At 37.8% G+C, this 17,996-nt stretch overlaps 6 protein-coding genes across 8 annotated transcripts; 3 read left to right on the forward strand and 3 right to left on the reverse strand.

Moving 5' to 3' along the window:
* The first annotated feature begins 17 nt into the window (after window positions 1–17).
* Window positions 18–1,673, forward strand: LOC105271528 (trypsin-1). Its single transcript, XM_011313117.1, has 3 exons — window positions 18–265; window positions 504–792; window positions 1,010–1,673. The coding sequence occupies exons 1-3, from the start codon at window positions 223–225 to the stop codon at window positions 1,482–1,484; spliced, it is 807 nt and encodes a 268-aa protein (XP_011311419.1). The 5' UTR covers window positions 18–222; the 3' UTR covers window positions 1,485–1,673.
* A 407-nt stretch (window positions 1,674–2,080) lies between these two features.
* On the forward strand, window positions 2,081–6,947 carry LOC105271530 (uncharacterized). Of its 3 annotated transcripts, XR_892659.1 has the most exons (4): window positions 2,081–2,267; window positions 3,202–4,749; window positions 5,414–6,185; window positions 6,524–6,947. XR_892659.1 is itself a non-coding variant. In XM_011313120.1 (2 exons), exon 2 carries the CDS (start codon window positions 3,202–3,204, stop codon window positions 4,729–4,731), a length of 1,530 nt encoding a protein of 509 aa, XP_011311422.1. In that variant the 5' UTR covers window positions 2,081–2,267; the 3' UTR covers window positions 4,732–6,380. The 3 variants fall into 3 exon arrangements, 1 of the variants encoding a protein (XP_011311422.1); XR_892658.1 differs by having other exon boundaries at window positions 3,202–6,185; XM_011313120.1 differs by lacking the exon at window positions 6,524–6,947 and having other exon boundaries at window positions 3,202–6,380.
* Window positions 6,948–7,846: 899 nt separating this feature from the next.
* On the forward strand, window positions 7,847–9,883 carry LOC105271529 (myosin-6-like). Its single transcript, XM_011313119.1, has 2 exons — window positions 7,847–8,322; window positions 8,418–9,883. Exon 2 carries the CDS (start codon window positions 8,418–8,420, stop codon window positions 9,687–9,689), a length of 1,272 nt encoding a protein of 423 aa, XP_011311421.1. The 5' UTR covers window positions 7,847–8,322; the 3' UTR covers window positions 9,690–9,883.
* A 765-nt stretch (window positions 9,884–10,648) lies between these two features.
* Window positions 10,649–12,628, reverse strand: LOC105271531 (rhodopsin). The gene is made up of 2 exons (XM_011313121.1): window positions 12,103–12,628; window positions 10,649–11,873 (listed from the first exon to the last, which is right to left on the reverse strand). The coding sequence occupies exons 1-2, from the start codon at window positions 12,536–12,538 to the stop codon at window positions 11,107–11,109; spliced, it is 1,203 nt and encodes a 400-aa protein (XP_011311423.1). The 5' UTR covers window positions 12,539–12,628; the 3' UTR covers window positions 10,649–11,106.
* Window positions 12,629–12,781: 153 nt separating this feature from the next.
* On the reverse strand, window positions 12,782–14,602 carry LOC105271532 (COMM domain-containing protein 2). The gene is made up of 5 exons (XM_011313122.1): window positions 14,203–14,602; window positions 14,049–14,126; window positions 13,892–13,974; window positions 13,651–13,824; window positions 12,782–13,179 (listed from the first exon to the last, which is right to left on the reverse strand). Exons 1-5 carry the CDS (start codon window positions 14,264–14,266, stop codon window positions 12,973–12,975), a joined length of 606 nt encoding a protein of 201 aa, XP_011311424.1. The 5' UTR covers window positions 14,267–14,602; the 3' UTR covers window positions 12,782–12,972.
* Window positions 14,603–14,845: 243 nt separating this feature from the next.
* Window positions 14,846–17,755, reverse strand: BTBD9 (BTB (POZ) domain containing 9). The gene is made up of 2 exons (XM_011313123.1): window positions 17,524–17,755; window positions 14,846–17,372 (listed from the first exon to the last, which is right to left on the reverse strand). Exon 2 carries the CDS (start codon window positions 17,332–17,334, stop codon window positions 15,481–15,483), a length of 1,854 nt encoding a protein of 617 aa, XP_011311425.1. The 5' UTR covers window positions 17,335–17,372; window positions 17,524–17,755; the 3' UTR covers window positions 14,846–15,480.
* Window positions 17,756–17,996: the final 241 nt, after the last annotated feature.

The following is a 17,996-nucleotide window of genomic DNA, read 5'->3' on the forward strand; positions in this document are numbered from 1 at the left end:
ATTATCTTCGATAAATATCATTCCGCCCGAATAATTTCGAATAGTATAATTTCATTACGACTTGTTAACTGGATCTTGATGGCATCGCGAATAACGATAGAATCCATTGATTTGATCTTGTAGATTAAATTTAGGAATGACCCATTTTCTTATCACTGGAAACTGATATAATGGTGGTATATATTGATCGTTGAGTACAATCATTCGTCAGATACTTTCAAAATGTTATTCCAGTATTTGATTGTTGCATTTTTAGTTGCCAAAGGTAAGTTCTCAAAACTACACAATATTTACTATAATTTAATTCATAAATTAAGGAGAGTGAAATGGCGATTAGAAATCGCAAATAAATTTCTCGCACAAATTGATTTTACAGTGACATAAAGAATTTTCAAGGACTTCTAGTTGTAAAATGAAATAAAATTATCAGTGAATGTTTCAAATTGTCACTCACAACCAGAAACTAGACCCAATAATTATTTGACCATTCAAATTATTCCTAGGTTTCGCCACCAAATCACGTATCACGAATGGCGTTACGGCACTCCCCCACAAATACCCTTACCAGGTATCTGTCCAATGGGGATTCCCTCCTCTCATTAGATATCGCCATATGTGTGGTGGCTCCATCATCGACCCCAGCTGGATTTTGACCGCCGGTCACTGCATCACCGAAATCCCCAAGATCGGAAGCCTCCAGGTGGTGGCTGGTAAACACGACCTCACAAATATTGAACCCGGACAGCAGGAGCGACTGGTCGACCGGAGGGTGGTCTACGAGAGCTATCCAGGGTAAAGAAAAATCATATTAAATCTTGTCGACCTTAAGTATGAGTATATGATAATCTGGTGGCGACGTCCATGTGCAATTACTCACAATATTCGAATGCAATCAACGGAATCGGTGCCGAGGAAATTAGAAACCTAATTCACTCATGCTGGTGGTTAACCGATGGATTTTATTTTTTTACGTTTCAGTAATTTGAACTTTAATTTGCGATTGTTGTAGAGGTGCGAGTCAGCACGACATTGGCCTTTTGAAATTGAAATCTCCTTTTAATTATACCGATCACATCCAACCGATCGGCCTTCCGAAGTCTGGGAAGCAGCACACCGGCGATGTGATTATCTCCGGATGGGGTTCCATCTCCACTAATATGACCCCTGAGTATCCATCGAAACTTCAGGCAGTTGAAGTCTCCGTTCTCGATTTGGACACCTGCTTGGCAACCTTTCAATTAGTTTTCCCTGAGACACAAATTTTTGACACCCAAATCTGCACTGGACCAGTAGGTGGTGACAGAAGTCCCTGCTCTGGAGACTCCGGTGGTGCACTCATGCAGTTCGATGTGGATGGCAAGGCGGAACAAGTTGGCATCGTCTCCTGGGGTGCAGCCCCGTGTGGTAATGGTGCCCCATCTGTCTTCACTCGTGTCTCATCTTATGTCGATTGGATTGCAGCCACACTCGATGGATCACGTTAAATTATTTCAATAATTTATCGCCTTGAGGAATAAATTAATGAATAATTATTGAGAGTACGATGTGACATCCTGCCTGATTACTACTATTGACAACATTTTTCAGAAAGAATTGAAATTTAAAACCTGATATATCTGGTCCAGGCAGATATTTTTCTCAATAAAAAATTACAAAAGTAACTATTAAATTAATTACTATTAATATGTTCATCATAATAAAATTTTCCCCTTCACCTCTCACTGGATGCTACATCTCAAACTCACGAAATCCTGATGAAAATGATTTTTCATCACGAAGTGCCGAAAAGTAACTTTCCCGCACATTGCGAAAAAACAGCATATTCCGTAACAAGTGTAGAAAGTCGTTTATGGCATGAGGGTATTATACCTTCACCTTCGGCTCGTGCGGTAAACCTCCCGCCAAAGATCACTTTTCCGCACTTGTCACGAAATATACTATTCCGCACTTGTTACGAAATATCCTATATTAAAATTGAAAGGGCGACAAACAGGGTGACGAAGGGGTGGTGCATGGTGCTGCCATTTCTCAATTCAATTGGAGCGCCATGTCGTACTCCATAAAGGCTGCGCAGTGGCTCTCGAATTCGCGAGACACGCATTCCAACTGGACGCTGTGACTAAAACTCGTATTTTATTTTATCTTACTCATAAAAACCATTATACTATTACCAGTATTTTATCATTATTTCGATCAGTGATCCACTCAGGATTACGCCTGCGAAGTTATCTGTTTAAACAGCCATACACTTGAGGGATATCTTCAATGTAAGTACCACCAATATCATACAGGTTAAGGATTGTCATCCAGAAGCCGCCTGCTCTCGCCTATTTATTTATAATAAATAAAATAAATAAATAATAAGGATCCGTCACTTGTGAATGATCGGTCATTGTCTTACGGTTGGGTTATTTATTCTCCTCGTCAGGATCCTTCATTATATCTCCAAAAAATTAATAGACAATCTCTGATGACGCATTCAGTTCTGTTTACCGGGATCTACTGCGTGTCATTCATTCATTGTCGAGTACAATAGACTGTCGATTGTTTTTATTGCATGATTATTTTTTAGTCCTAGAGGTTTTATTTTTGGAGCCGCTTCTGAAGTTCGACTGATATTTTGCCAAATGTTCAAAATTGATCGAATATTTTGGAAAATATTGATTGCTCATAGCGACTTCGATATTCTGCAGGTCCCAATTTTGATATTTTGTAGACTAAATATTTTTACATTATGGACAAGTCCCAGATTGTCTTCGAATTTTGAAATTTGAGTTTTACTCCATTTTGTGGGTCCTTTCATCTTTAGATCTGAATTTCATGTAACGGGTGTTCCAAAAATTGTTTTCAAAAGTTTCAAGTCCCTGTCGATAGTTCAAGTCCTATTGATAAATGATTTATTAGATTATTGATAAATTAATTTCAACTCCACGATTATGCCGCGAAAAGAACAGATCCTCTAAACAAATCGGTGAGTGTTGAGGCACAGATAAAATGGACACCCTATTTTTCGAATTAAGAGTATAAAATGAATTCAGGGAATCCATGAAAATTTTTAGGAGCATAATTAAGTGGATGTGTACAAATCGAGGCTGGACATATCGACACATCAATTGCAATGGGCACATTTGATTGATACCCTTCCTACATTTTTCCTTTCCTTCATTGCAAAAAAAAGAACAAAGTAATCATCATTTCCAGATGAACGCGGACAGCACTCGCAATTGCAGATCATCATCTGCGAATATTAACAGATCCTCAAAACGTCAGCGACTCGACATGTCGACCTCGAGTGTCAATTTTACAATGCATGACACAAGAAGCCAAAATCAAATGGAATTAAGATACAAGAACGAAATAAAAGTTCTTCGCAATAGATTATCTCACACTGAAGCGGCTGCTATGCAACAACGCACCATTCGAAAACAAATTGAAGAGCTGTGTGAGAAGGAGAAGAATATTCTGGGGATGCAGATTCAGTTGGAAAAGGAAACGGTGGAGCATCTACGTGGGGATTTGGAGAGTGCGGTGCTGAGGGTTCAGGAAGCTCGTGATGCCCAAGCAGCAGCTGAAGCTGAACTTTTTCGAGTTCAAACTGCGTTGGAGGAACAAATTGCCGAATTGCTGATTGAAAATACTAGATTGAAAGAGGAAAGGATTCAATCAAATTCTACTCATACTTCGATCCTATCAAAGAGCAACGGCACTTACGAGGTAGACGATGCTGAAGAGAGCAATCTAATGAAGATTAATGGAATACTACACGACGATTCAGAATCTCGGGAAGGATCAAATTCTGGTACACCTCGGGGGAGAGTCCTCAAGGTTGTAGTCCAACGATTATCATCGAAGGCGAGAGTTTACGAGACTGAAGGCAAGACTCATAATTCCAAAACAGAAACTTCTGCTGCACAAGAAAGTCCCAATGATGACGGAAAATCGCCGAAACCAGTGAACATGCTGAAGAGCAAGACTCAGAAAGCAATCACCACCTCTCGAAAGAGCAGCTTCAGAAAAGTGTCGGAACCCTCGGAGGTGACGTCTTCCATCAACAAGAATAAGACTCCTTCCAATCAGGAATCAAGGAAACCCAAGTCAAGACGTCACTCCGTGCCGAAAAAGAATAATTCATCAAAGATAAAGTCTCAAGGTGTTGGAGGAGTCCGACGACGAAGGACTTTGTCAAGAGCATCAGAAGAATATGATCCTCTGGATACAACTCTTGAAGATGATTTGAAAGATTTGCCCACAGATGAATACGAATCAGCCCAAGATACAGTTCATGTCAATTCCTCTGGGGTTCATTTATCGAATGGAGCAGATGTGGTACATCCCAATAATGATGACCCTGAACCAAATGCTGATGCTGAAAAATCAAGAGATAACTCGCATTATAAATCGAATGGCACACCAGATCGCGAACTCTCATCAGATGGAATTCGAATACACGGAAGGAAGAATTACTTCGTTAAAACATCGAGTCACCGGTACCATGAGATCGATTGGGATCAGGAGTTCAGTCATCGACCTCTCCACGGATTTTTCTGCAAGAAATGTATGTTCAGGTGCTCAAAGCGAGAGCGAATGAGGGATCATGTGTGGAATACACACTATGAAGGATCATTTCTGTGTTGCCACTGTAATCCACATTTTCCTCTTCTGTGGCGAGACAGTGCTGTCCGTCACATGGAGAAGAAACATCCTGAGCTCAATACCTTCAAAAACGAATGAATCGGCACATTGATTTGGGTATGAAGGGGTTGGTCATCATCTGTTAGCTTTGACACACATTTTTTTTTGGTTGTCGCGCATTTATTTTAGCTTGAACTCTCTTCGCTGCGCCTTTGTCACGATCGTTTCAATGTTTTAAGAGTAATATGGAATGGCTTTATCCTTTTTTTTAATCAGCGAGAGTAATTTCACGTGATTAAACAATTGATGACCAAAATAACTGATGATTGATGATTATAACATTGATGTAACATTAATTATGAAGTAATTATGTTACCTCGAGGTGTTAAGATCTCAGTATATGCGCGAAGATTGAGTGTATATTACACCTTTTCGAGTATTTTATGAATTTTATGTAGTTCTACCATTTACTTTGTTTTTACTCAAATCCCCAAGAGCTTTATCAACTTTTTTACGCATTCATGTAGTGAATAGCTCACCATATGTTTAAAAAATCTTTTATTTCTTCATTAATGAGCTTTTTAAGTTGTACTTGAATATCTGTCACAGACAGCATGAGAATGAACGCTATGATTCCTAAAAGGTGCCTTGCGAGATGTATTTTGAATTCATAAAGTAATAAATTTATACGAAGAAACATGATTCGCCAAGTTTCATTAAAAATAATGAGCATAAGTTTGATATTGATATCAGAACAATTGATTGTTCCATTTCATTACAGGGTAATTGAACAGGTCGTCGTAAGGTAAATTGAGAGGATTGAACAAAAACACGTGATGGTGTTCGTCTTCATTGGGTAGAGGATGTACCCAATGAAAAAAAGACACAAACTCGATATGCATGGAGAAATATTGATAATTATGTAAATAATTATTCAATCCGATTGCTATTTGCACGAGTGGAAGATTTTTCTGGTTTCATATTGATATAAAACCGAAAATTTCAATGTTCACATAAAATAAGAAAATTGATTAATCGATCAATACCAATCACCAGTGGATCTACGAATCTGCAAAACAAAAAAAAACAAAAAGAGGATTTTCATATAATTATGAATTGATGAATCCAATTTATCTAATGCCAAACGTACGAGGAATAAAATTGATGTTCATTTTTTCGATGTAACAATATTGAATAAGAATCAAATGTCAGGTGTCTTGTATGGAAAGCCAATGTACAATAATAATTATAATGAGACACAAATATATTCGCATTTCAATAAAGAAAGAGGCAATGAACTAATGAATGTTTTTATGATTATAAACAATTCGGCTGAAATAGATTGAAACACGGAGAGAAATTTTTTTGGGGCAACATTCCAAGGTGTTTACTCGTCTCGCCTTAACCAAGCGAAAATAAACAAGGAATTTTATTTCGATCCATGAAATATGAGTCCTGAATAGGAGTACGTTGATATTCGAATAAATTCCCACATTCTTTCAAACTTGGTATTTGACAAGAGCTTGTCTGTGTTTCAAAGAAAGAATCTCAGAGTAAGTATTCAAGATTTTGAAGAAGATATTCGTTTTTGTGGGAAAGATAGAGGTTAGGAGTTCTTGAAATAAGGATGAGTGGAAAAACAATTTTTATCAACGACTCGAAATCATCGGAAGGAAAATGATTGTTAATTATTGTTAATGATTGTTAAATGTACCGGATCGTCTATTCTTCCTACATTTAATTAAATAATTTTTAATTTACCACACGCCATGGCCTTCCAAATTATTCCTTATTTTATATATTCTTCGAGTATTTTGGCACATGATATTTATAATATCCAATTAACACATGTTACATGTGTTAATTAGCAAATTGATCCTGAATTTTACAGATGAATAAAAGTGTAGGACTTGGAAACTTCCGGAGACATGTCACCTTGAAATCATCGACGATAAATTATTCACCCAAAGATTCAGTAAAAGCTGAAACAATTCGCAGTAACTCACATAAAATCGGAGATATTGGCATTGCACGACGCAAATTGAATGAAAAAATATTAGCAGAAGAAGAGCATGAAGTAGAGAAACAATTGGATTTAAATAAAAAAACAATAGCACAATTGGAGGTAGATCTCAAGAGATCAATGGCAAAGACACGAGAGGAACATGATGCTAGATCAGCAGCTGAAGTACAACTCGCCGAATTGAAAAGGATTATTCAGCAACAATTTATTGAGATAACACCATCAATGATCACCTCAGGCTCCTTCAGTTCATCAGCAGAATCGCAAATCCAAGAGAATCTGCAAATGACAGATACATTATTTTACGAAGAAAGGAGAAGTTGGGAAGCAAGAGTAGAACGTGTGGATAAGCTTGAGGAACAACTACTGATAGCTGGTGATAAAGTCCTGAGACTTCTTGAGAACGTCGAGAAACTTGAAGAAAATGTGAAGACTCTGCAGAAGGAAAACGAGAAATTATCAGGTGAACGTCATGAGGTGAATCGTCAAGTATCAGAAGGAAGTGATGAAAATTGTTCAAGGTCGTCACCAGATCGTGAGGACATCCTTCCCGATCGGGATTCCCAGAGAATAGAAGAGCGAGGGCAGGCAGATGACTCACAAGGGCATTCTGGACAGAAATGGACTATCTTTGCCACAAGCTCGAAATTCTTTAAACTGAATTGGAATGAGGAGTTCACTCGTCATGGGAAAAGCTTGTGGATCTGCAGTAAATGCTCTCGTCGCTTTCGATCGGAACGATTGATTGAGGATCATGTCTGGAGTGTACATTATGGAGAAACATTTCGTTGTCCTCATTGCGTTCTTCGTCCAAGATGCTATAAAGGAAGGTCGAGGCTCCTGAAACATATTGGAGTTGAACATTGCATATTTTAGAGAGCTCAAGGAGTCTTTCGATTAGTATCAGCTCGTTTAAAATGCTTTTTTTGAAAATTTCTATTCATTTAAGGAAACCCTAGATCTGATTGACGTGGAAAAATATCTTGTTTTTGGGTTTTATAATTATTTAATTATAGAATTATTATTCAATGACTTTCATAATCTTGTGTCTATTTTTTGGTTGTTTTTTTCATAAGCTTTAATTTAGTTTAGGAAAATTCTTTTACGATCGATTTCATTAGACGTTTCGGAGAAATTTCTAAAGAACAATGACTCCTGAGAATCATAATATTTTTTGTTCACTTTTCTTGTATAGAAAACATTAATGATTATATTTTGTTACTCATGTATTCACTTCATTTTTTCTTCTCTTGCACAATATTGCAATATTAGACTACTTCACGATTTCTGCGATGAATTTCGTTAGGTTTTTCACAATGTGCGGATTTTTAAAATGAATAAATTACTGAGAAGAGTAAAAGGTCCAGTAAATTAAATGTAGTGAATAGATCATTTGGATTGTCAAAATTATTATGGAATTGTTGGAAATAGCTGTAAGTGATTTTCAAATTTTTGGGGTATATCCTGTCGTACGCATGCGTGGGCTTATGACACGAGGAGGGGGTACATGTTGGCGAATTCTTCAAATTTTCTTTTAATTATCGTTATCCAAGTCCTATCAAAAAAGAATAAAATATTTCTTTGACTAATTGACTAATCAAAACCCATCGAAAATCATCGCACATATAATTTCTCACCTGTCGATTCCTCCGAGGCAGAATTTAAACGTTAGTACGAAATTTCATTCAAAAAAATTCATTGAATCACCCGTACAGGTTAGCCCTTGTCTCTCAATTAAAAATATGTAAAATTACATTTTCAGATGAATAAAAAAGCTATTGACCATCCACCGACCTTGACCTCTAGATCGTCTCCTGGAGTTCACGAACCATCACCGAAACGTCGAAAACTGGATGGGTCAAACAACTCTGAGATGGAATCCTGGGAGACAGAGTTATTGAGTCTTCGAATGCGATTATCAAAATCCGAAGCAACAGTCACTCAACTTCACAGAATTCGAAGTGAAATCGAGGAGATGTTTGAGAAAGAGAAAGAATTGCAGCAGTGGCAGGTGAAAGTTGACGCAGAGATGATAGACCAACTGCATAAAGCGCTGGATGAAGCAACGACAAATGCTGATAACGCACTGGAAGCAAAAAAATCAGCAGAATCTCAAGTGATTCAAATGAAAGCCAGAATGGAGGAAGAGATTTCGATATTATCAATCGAGAATGCCAGATTGAAAAATGAAATTTCTTCAGAGTCTGATAACAAGTTAGCAGAGAAGCTGAAAATGGCAGAGCTGAGAATCATTGAGCTGGAAGAAAAGCTCGAAGACAAAATGATATCTCAGATGGAGTTTAATCTTCTCAATGTTGAACTGGAACAAACCACCAAACAACAATTGAAACTGGAAGAGACTTCAGCTCTGGAGAAGAAAAACCTGGCTACACGTGTGCAGGAGCTGGAGAAACAGTCCAAATCATTCAAGAACATAATTGCCAATCTTTCTGAAGTGTTCAAAGAGATAGGGGTTTTCAAACAGGATAAATTGGAGACTGCGGAGGCTGTTAAAGACCAGGAGATCGTACTGGAAGAAACGGGGGATTCATCAGCCTTGAAAATTGCAGAACTCAGGTCAAAAATCAGGGAAAATCTAGCTTTGGCTTGTGTAAATGAGATCTGCCATGAGTCCTCACAGATCAATGATCGTGAAGAATTTCTGAGCAAAGTTAGTAATCACTCATCACCAGGTGACGAACCTGAAGACGTCAATGAAGGCCTTACAGTAGAGGAATCACCAGTGAAGAGTCTTCAAATGATGGCAGGGGATTATCACATTCTAGTCTCTGATCAAAAATTCTTTGGAATCGATTGGGAGAATGAATATATTTATGAGGAAGATAAATATAATTGCAGTAGTTGTGAGAAGAGTGAAGCTGATAGAATGAGAATTGAGGATCACGTGTGGAATGTACATTTTCGCGGGTATTTTGAATGCCCCACGTGTTTGGATGAGGATTCCCCGTGCTCTCTCGCATACAGGGATGATATTATACGACATATTGAAACATTCCATCCATATTTGATTTAGAGTAGTTGGATTCATGAAAAGTCAAAAGGAAGAGATTCTTCAACTGCTGAAGCTGATGTATTCATAAATAGTCAATAACGAGTTCAATGGGTCAACCTGTAAAGCATAAGAATGTTTTACTTATCAAAGATTAATTTTTCGATGCAAGTTATATTATAAGATTTTGAACTATTGTGAGTTATTTGTTTTTTATAATTTTATCAGTTTGTAATAAAGATTATTGTAGTAGTATCAAATTCTTCAAAATTTTTCAAACGGCCTTGGAATTTTTGTACAAGTCATATGATATTATAGGGAAATGATTAATTATTTATATTATATTATGGGAAAATTGAGGAAAAAGATTTTCGTGGGGTGTAACTGAATTTTTAGTATTATAGAGTTGTTGTTATAATTCAATAATCTCATTACGATCCTTCATCGGTTATTTAAGGACATAGTTATCTATTCAGCTCTCTCCGCGATCAAATGTTTGCCCTTATTTTGTGAATCGTGAAAAATACGTCTACTTACCTGCGATCCATATGACTCATGAATTGATAATCCATGAAATAGGGGATTCCCAATTATTAATGGAGGAACAGGTGGTGCCGGTAGCCTGTGCATGCCACTATCGGTTTATACATGAAATGCGTTTACTCACTTCATATTATTTGCATGAAAGAAAAGTTTTTGGATTATTAGCGGAAACTTCGTATAATTTTTGCGACAAACTTGCAAGTTAGCGTCAGTGCAATGAAGAGACAGACAATTCAATTAGTTAATTAATAATAATAATGTTAATGATGCTTATAATAATAATATTACTTCCCGAAAATACTTGCCTCGAAAAAAATGATCATCAAGTTCACATAATACCCAAGCGATAGCCACGAAGTTTTTTCTTTTCTTTCATATAAACTTCTTGTGATTATAGATTATAATTATAGATTACCTACATAATTAAAACTCATCTCGTCTCGTGTTTTCTTCAATGATTTTTATTCAAAACGTCGAAGTCTGCTCTGAATTCCATTCATGAAAGTGAAATTAATTCCTCCATCCCTTTCGCTTAAATATATTTAAATAATTATGAATTATTATTATAAATAAACCGAGTGTTTCAAATTACTCTCGTAAAGAGCAACTAATGAACAAAATATTCAAGAATCAGTATTGAAGTAAAAATGTTCTTTCTTCCGTTGATGATTAATCTCAAATTTCGTATTTTTGAATAAATTTTCTGAAACAAACACAGCCCTTTCCATAAAACCTCACGTTCTCTCGATGAACGAAAATAAATAATCCGATGACATTTTCAAAATTCATGACAATATCCCCAGAATACAAAGCACGTCTGCATAAATAAGAAATAATTAACAAAGTATCTAGATTCGACAAATTAAAAATCTTGAAAGTCCGCAGGATGATCATTTCCTCAGGGTTTTCCCCCAGCAGTTGTTGTCTGAGAAGCAGTATCACCTCCTGCAGATGCTGGTTTATCAGTGGCACCACAGACAAACCAGGGTAGCTTCTGCTGGAGAGCAGCCCTGTACTTAGGATGACTGATCCCATAAACAATTGGATTGTAACATGCATTAGTTTTAGCGAATAACGAGCCCCAAATAGTGAATAATGGACTGATCGTTGCTGTTTCGAAGATACCAGTGTAATTAATAACGAGATAAGGTGTCCAGGCCATGAACCACAAGGAGATGGTGGTGAGAGCGACTTTAGCTAGTTTAGCTTCAGCACTCGTTGCGTCCTGTTCACCACTCCTCAGGGATGCGACATTCATCTTCTTCGCCTGCTCTCTCATGGCTTTTTCGTGAGCTGCCACTGCCGATACGATGAACCAGTAGCTGTAGATTATCGTGAATAATGGAGTGTAGTACACGAAGACACTGTAAACCAGGATGTAAGACCTGGATATCCAATCCTTGGTGAGATAATCTGTTCCACATGCTGTCATGTTACCCTCTGGTACGTATCTGTTCCATCCTAACATTGGTAATATTGTCCACAGCAGGGCGAATAACCAGATGATGAGGATCTGGATTAGAGCTCTGGTTATTGTCAGTGGTGTGCCTGACATTCCCTTGACGATGACGTTGTAACGGTCGTAGGCGATTGCTGTCATTGTCCAGATTGAGGCACCACCGCACAGCGAACCCACCATTGCATAAATATCGCACATCAGGGGACCTTTAATCATTTTAGAAACAATATCTTGATGAAGAATTTCAGGAATTAAGAATTCTGGAGCGAAAAAAAAGGAATTGTTGATGAGAAATAATTACTTATTTGCGGGAAGTATTAAGTTTTTTATTATATACTTGTGGAATTATAATTAATTACTGGGTAGGTGATAATTAAAATTAGAGATGTGAATTTTGAGAAAAATTTTGAATTTAGAATAGAAGTTTTTACTCACCTAGCATCCACGTCTCGTACCAACAATTGATGACCATAGGTGGTGACTGTATAATCATCATGAGAAAATCCGAGAACGCCAGATTGATAACGAGAAGATTGGAGGGTGTTCTCAGGGAGGGTGTGAATAAGAAAATATAAACAACAACACCATTACCGGACCACCCGAGTATTCCAATGACAATCATCACGAGACCGAGTAATTTGTGCCAGAGTGGATCCATCGGTGGGAATTGATACCAATGTGGATCAATCAAACTCAGCATGTCCTCGGGGACCTTATCAGCGACAGTCTGATTGCTGTAACGCATCCACTGTTTGGCTGCTCTAGGTCCCATCGTAATTGCATGATTAATCAGTGTTGTTGAGTGTAATGTCGTTGAATTCGAAGATAGTGACTCCAAAACTGACGTTACGTTCTCCACTAGTTGCTCCATTCTTCTATTAGTTTTTTTTTTCTAAACACTCAAGACCATGAGACTTGAAATTTGTGAAACATCAATACTTTGTGGTACTGATCAGCAGCTGTGGTCAGCACGAGTGATATTTTCATCATTCTCTTTTATACGACTGTGGGAAGCCAATGAAACATTTTATTCAATATGAAAATCTACTCCAGGTCTTCCCTTCGATGCTGATTGCTGGTATTTGTCAGAATAAATTATGTACAGTCGATGGAGTTTCTTTCGGGGTTTCTTTTATTGCTTACATCAATCAGAATGGTGATTAAATTAAAATTAAAATTCAATTGAATTGAATTTGAATTTCGTAGGGATGTGAGAAGGGAAGAGGGATATCTAGTAGTTATCTCTCTTGGTTTCGAAGATATTGTTGTGAGAACTTGATTTTCATTGTACAGAAATTATTTCAATCATTTGATTATTCTCTTTATTTTACGAATGTGTTGGCTGCGACCCTCTTGTATGGCAGCCTCTAGCTCCTGAGTTAGATGCAGGAGATTTCTTGGGTCTGACTGGAGGACGACGTGCTCTTCAGCAGATGATTTATTCGGATTCTTCAGGGTGAAGTCCATCACCAGTGATGGAACCACTTGATGCAGCAAGGATCTGGATGCAATCTGGTGAATTAAATATTGAACTCAATTATTTTTGGGTCTTAAATTTAATAAATTTCGTCTCGATGAGGAGAAATTGGGACGCATTCACAGTAGATTTAAAATTAGATCTTGGATTGTACGCAACGAGGAAAAAATCGTAGTAGTAATTGATTCAGGGAAATTATTCAATTTTTACCACCGACGGTAGTGGCCGTGCGGTTAGAGTGCTAGACTAGCATGCCAGAGATCCGGGTTCGATCCCGGGCACCGGCGGTCAAAAATTTATAGCGCTCTGATCTCACGGTTCCACTGCCGAGCGGTAGTCCTGTCAAAAGGACGACTGTACCTGGGCAGGTTTTTTCCCTCAGATGAGGTTTTTCCCTCCCTTCAAGCAAATGCGGTACAGGGGGTTGGGGGGGTGGGAAGGGAACCAACTAACCGTAAAGACCCGAAAGGGTATACGAGAGAAAAGAAATTTTATTCAATTTTTACCTGCACTTCAAACCTCCACTCCAAATTATGATACTGTGGTATGGCAAAACCAATCTGAGATAATGCTTGCTGTAATTCCAGTTCTTTCTCAGTGTAGAGTGAAGACAGGAGGGATTGTTTGTCGTCTGTAAACCCCACGTCGAGTGTCAGCTTCTGGAATTCCTCTAAGGGTAACTGAAATACGGATTATTGATAAGAAAAAAATTGGGGCTATCAGAATTACAGTGGATTGACTGATTACCTTGTTTTTTGTGCATTCTATCAGTAAATGCACGAGTCCCTCCACTGAATTTTGAATGACTTTTGCATCGACTTCGAGTTTTTCTACGGATAAATAAATACCAAACTAAATAACAAGTGACAGAAAATTATTTTACTGATACACAGATCAAACTTACGAGCTGCTGCTGTATACAATTTCAAATTCGGTCCCTTCTGTAAGTAATCGATGACTAATTTACAGAAATCCTGAAGCACTGAAGAGAGAAATTACAATTTACAAATTAATCTTCAGAATGTCATTTTTCATTTCATGGTGCCATGTTTATTTACCTTGAACAGGTTGTTCTGCCAAAAACAGAAGGTGAGGTTTGTGATCAGCTGTAATTGGCATCATGATTCACTTCTTACAATCATAACTAAAAAATCCTAATTCAAGTGATAATTACAATCCACAACGTGAAAATTGATTGTTGACACTTGTGGGAGGAATTAATGGCAGGCGTTACTAGGCGCTCAGTAGTTTTCCTAACCTATCGGTTCAATTCAGTATTTCAATTTTCTACAAATTTTTACAACTATCGCCCGTTGCTAGTGCCTTTGGGAAATTCTCTTTCAAATTTTTCTTTTTTTTTCCAGAACTTTTTGTTTATTGTTGAGCTCTAACTCGGGATCGTTTTTCGGTCATGTTCGCCTTCATGTTTGCCCTTCAACTTTTGACCTTGAATTGATAACTGTCATGTTTTTATTTGCAATAAAAAAATCAGAATACATGAAAATTTAACAAGGGGATAAATTAAAGTGAATTAAACAAATTTTAATGATTATACATGAGCAGTTTATTACATACTCCAATTACTATACACAAAATTTCGAATTTCCATGGGGAATTCAATCTTCACAGTTTGACAATAAAAATTGACTAGATCTAAGAAATAAAATCGAATACAGCAAGTGTTTGGGATATATAAAATACTCGTACTTTGATAAACTCAAAAGTGTGTGGATCTGAAAATTCCATCACCTTCGAACACTTTCCTAAAGGAAAAATACTGTTGACCGAGGACACGCTGGAGAAATAATGTACGAAAAATTAAAAGAACAGAGATTATCAGGCAGACGTCGAGGAACTAGTCTTCAAGAATCTCTAAAATTTCTCACGGTCTAATCCTTATTATAAATTAATCTTATAAATTAACCAATCGCGTGAATAATTGCTTAGAAAAATTATGAGATTCGAAAAAAAATTTGGATGAAAGTTTTCCTCTTCGATCTGAAACTTTTTCCTGAATCTCACACATGAAAAAATATTTATTAATTGAAAACGCCGGCTCATTAACAAATAAACTATTAACGACTGAGCGGACTGCAATATTTCAAAAACTATTTTTTTTGTACAAAGTAAACGAGAGATTATTCTACTTTTACATTAAAAATATAAGTAAATCAATCCTCGAGACCCGTAAAATAATTAGTAATTTCTAAGAAATTTCCCTCGCAAATAATTCAATAGCGAAATAGATTTTAATATTTTTCGCAATTATCAACGATCAGCATCGACTTGTCACCCTTTACCTCTTCGTTAACGAAATTCTGTCCTAAAGAGGAACATTAGATTGAGGGTAGGCCAGCAAATAGAGCAACATCGTCTGTAGAATTTCCATCATCCTGATCAACATTAGCTGCCTCCATAACAGTTTCTGTTGGAGTCGGTGGAGCTGCGGTGGTAGAATTCAATACCGAGGGCTGTCGTTTAATTTTCTTCGCTGATTTAGTATCGCACGCTATCTCCTGCCTCGCTGGACACTCAAAATGAACGCAGTGAAACACCTCATTAGCAGTATTATGTGTTCCAACGATGCGAATAAATACGATAGGTCTCGGTGGATCAAACCGAATGGTCTGCCACGATTTGCAAGCCTCAGAGGTCTTGTCGACAACTCTCTCCCAATTGCATAAGTTCCCTGAAACATCGATGTAATATGAATAAGAACGATCGTCACAGTCCCAGAGCAGAAGTCTCATAGTGTCGATCATGTAGGGCTGGCCAAGCTGAACTAAAATTGAGCCAGAGCCGAGTTGATGGCACGTGTAGCCACTGTCCCAGTCGTAATTTGATGTGTCACCATTCAGAAGAGCATTTCGAGATCTACTCACACCTTCTATAACACTCGCACTTCTCTCCATCGTTGCGACGTTCTCTGATGGCATGACGAACCCTTTGTGCAACTTCTCTGAGTGATTTGTGTAATAAGCCTCGAAGCTCACCACGTGAAATACTTTATTCACTGTATTATTGGTTCCGACGATGCGAACGTATAAAGCAACACGTGGCTCGAAGTACAAATACTGCCAACTACGACAAAAGTACTCGGAGTGATCGATCACTTTTACCCAGTCCTTCTGATCAATCGACACTTCTATGTAGTAAGAATAAGAACGCATGTCTCGATCCCACAGGAGCATCTTCGCATGATTAATTATACTCTGAGCCCCCAATTTTATGAGAATTCCATGGTCCTGCAATTCCGTTATTACATGCCTCGTGTATCCTTTCTCCATATCGTAATCATGTGTATCACCATCGAGAAGATAACTCCGCATTTCTCCCTGGAGTACCTGAGCACCGTACCTGGGGTGTGCCACATTCTCGTCAACGAGCAATCGACCCCGATAAATCAGCTCCGAGTCTCGTGTCTGGGTGCGTGCAGCAATTGCATCTAGAATAGCTTCTGGTGATACGAGACCAGTGGGACGAACGACATTCAGAAGATCAGTGATCGCTATGAGACTGAGTCTTACTTGTCCTAGAACTTCATTTACATCTACATCTGGATTTGCCTTTACCCACGTCTGCATCGCGAGAAATATATCGATTTCAGGTGCATAGAATGAGTCCCTTGACACAAGCGCTTTCACAGCATTAGCACTCAATTCCAAAAAACTCTCGTGCTTTATCACTTCGAGGGCATGCTTGTCCATGTACTCATGACAAACCTTTGTCAGTCTCTCCAGTTGATAAAGACGTGTGGCATCAAATATCAGACAAATATTTTTAATATTCAAAATTTCTTTGAGATAATCAGAAATAGCCATCTCCAATTCAATGAAACCGTACTGATGTGCCAAACCCAGTATATCCAGGACAATCTCTTCACGTTGATTCGTCAATGACAGATGTCCAGTGTAAATGTATTTGAGGAGCTCTTTAAAAGCTGGTAGTGTCGTACCCTTCAGCTCAATCTCTTCCTGCATGCTCTCTTTCAGTCCCCCAAACAAAAGTGCACGAAAATACTGACTCCTGGCAGCAAGGATCACCCGGTGACCGCTGAAACGTTGCCCAGACACAATAAGTGTCACGTCTGAGCACTCGTCAGAAAGGTAAAGTCCTCCGATGTCCTCGGAGAGGTGATTTATGTGGGTGACCTCTCCAGAGGGTGGATTCAAGTGATGATGAGAGCTCATTCCTGCTAAAAAAGAGCCTCAGCTCCCAGATTTTTCACCTGTCAGAGACATCACTCGATTACAAAAACACATTCACAACATAATTAATACACAATACATAATACATAATTAATTATGCAATCAGTTTTTGTTGGATAATTGATGCGTTATTTACTGTGCATTACGTTATTTTTATTTGTGAAAACTCACTTAGTAATGGTCTTGTTGATTTGTTGTGGGTGTACTCATAGCACATCACATTCAGATCACCGATATCTCTCTGACAATCCACTGATAATAAAGTTGTTCTTGCAATTTTCGCAATGTCAATTTAATCTACGTCTGATGAAATTGGGTGTTATGATGATTGAGTTATTGGGAGGCTTTGATGTTATTTTTCTTTCCTTTTTGGCAAATTGAGAAAGTGCCATGGCGGTGTACATGCGAGCCGCCATTTTTTTGATCGCGCATTTCAGTCGCGCATGCATTACCTGCGCCAATCGGAAACTCAATGTTGGCGGATAATTCAAATCCTATAATTCATCCATAATTTATTCCATTAATGAACTACCATTTTTCTGCATTAATAATTCTCTTAAAAAAAAATTATTTTGGCTAGAATAATTTTTTTCATGATTTTCCGAATTTCGAATTTTCTTGGGTTAAATAATCCGCAATTGGTT

This window comes from Fopius arisanus, unplaced genomic scaffold, assembly GCF_000806365.1.
Source record: "Fopius arisanus strain USDA-PBARC FA_bdor unplaced genomic scaffold, ASM80636v1 scaffold00112, whole genome shotgun sequence".
In the NCBI taxonomy this organism is placed as follows: domain Eukaryota; kingdom Metazoa; phylum Arthropoda; class Insecta; order Hymenoptera; family Braconidae; genus Fopius; species Fopius arisanus.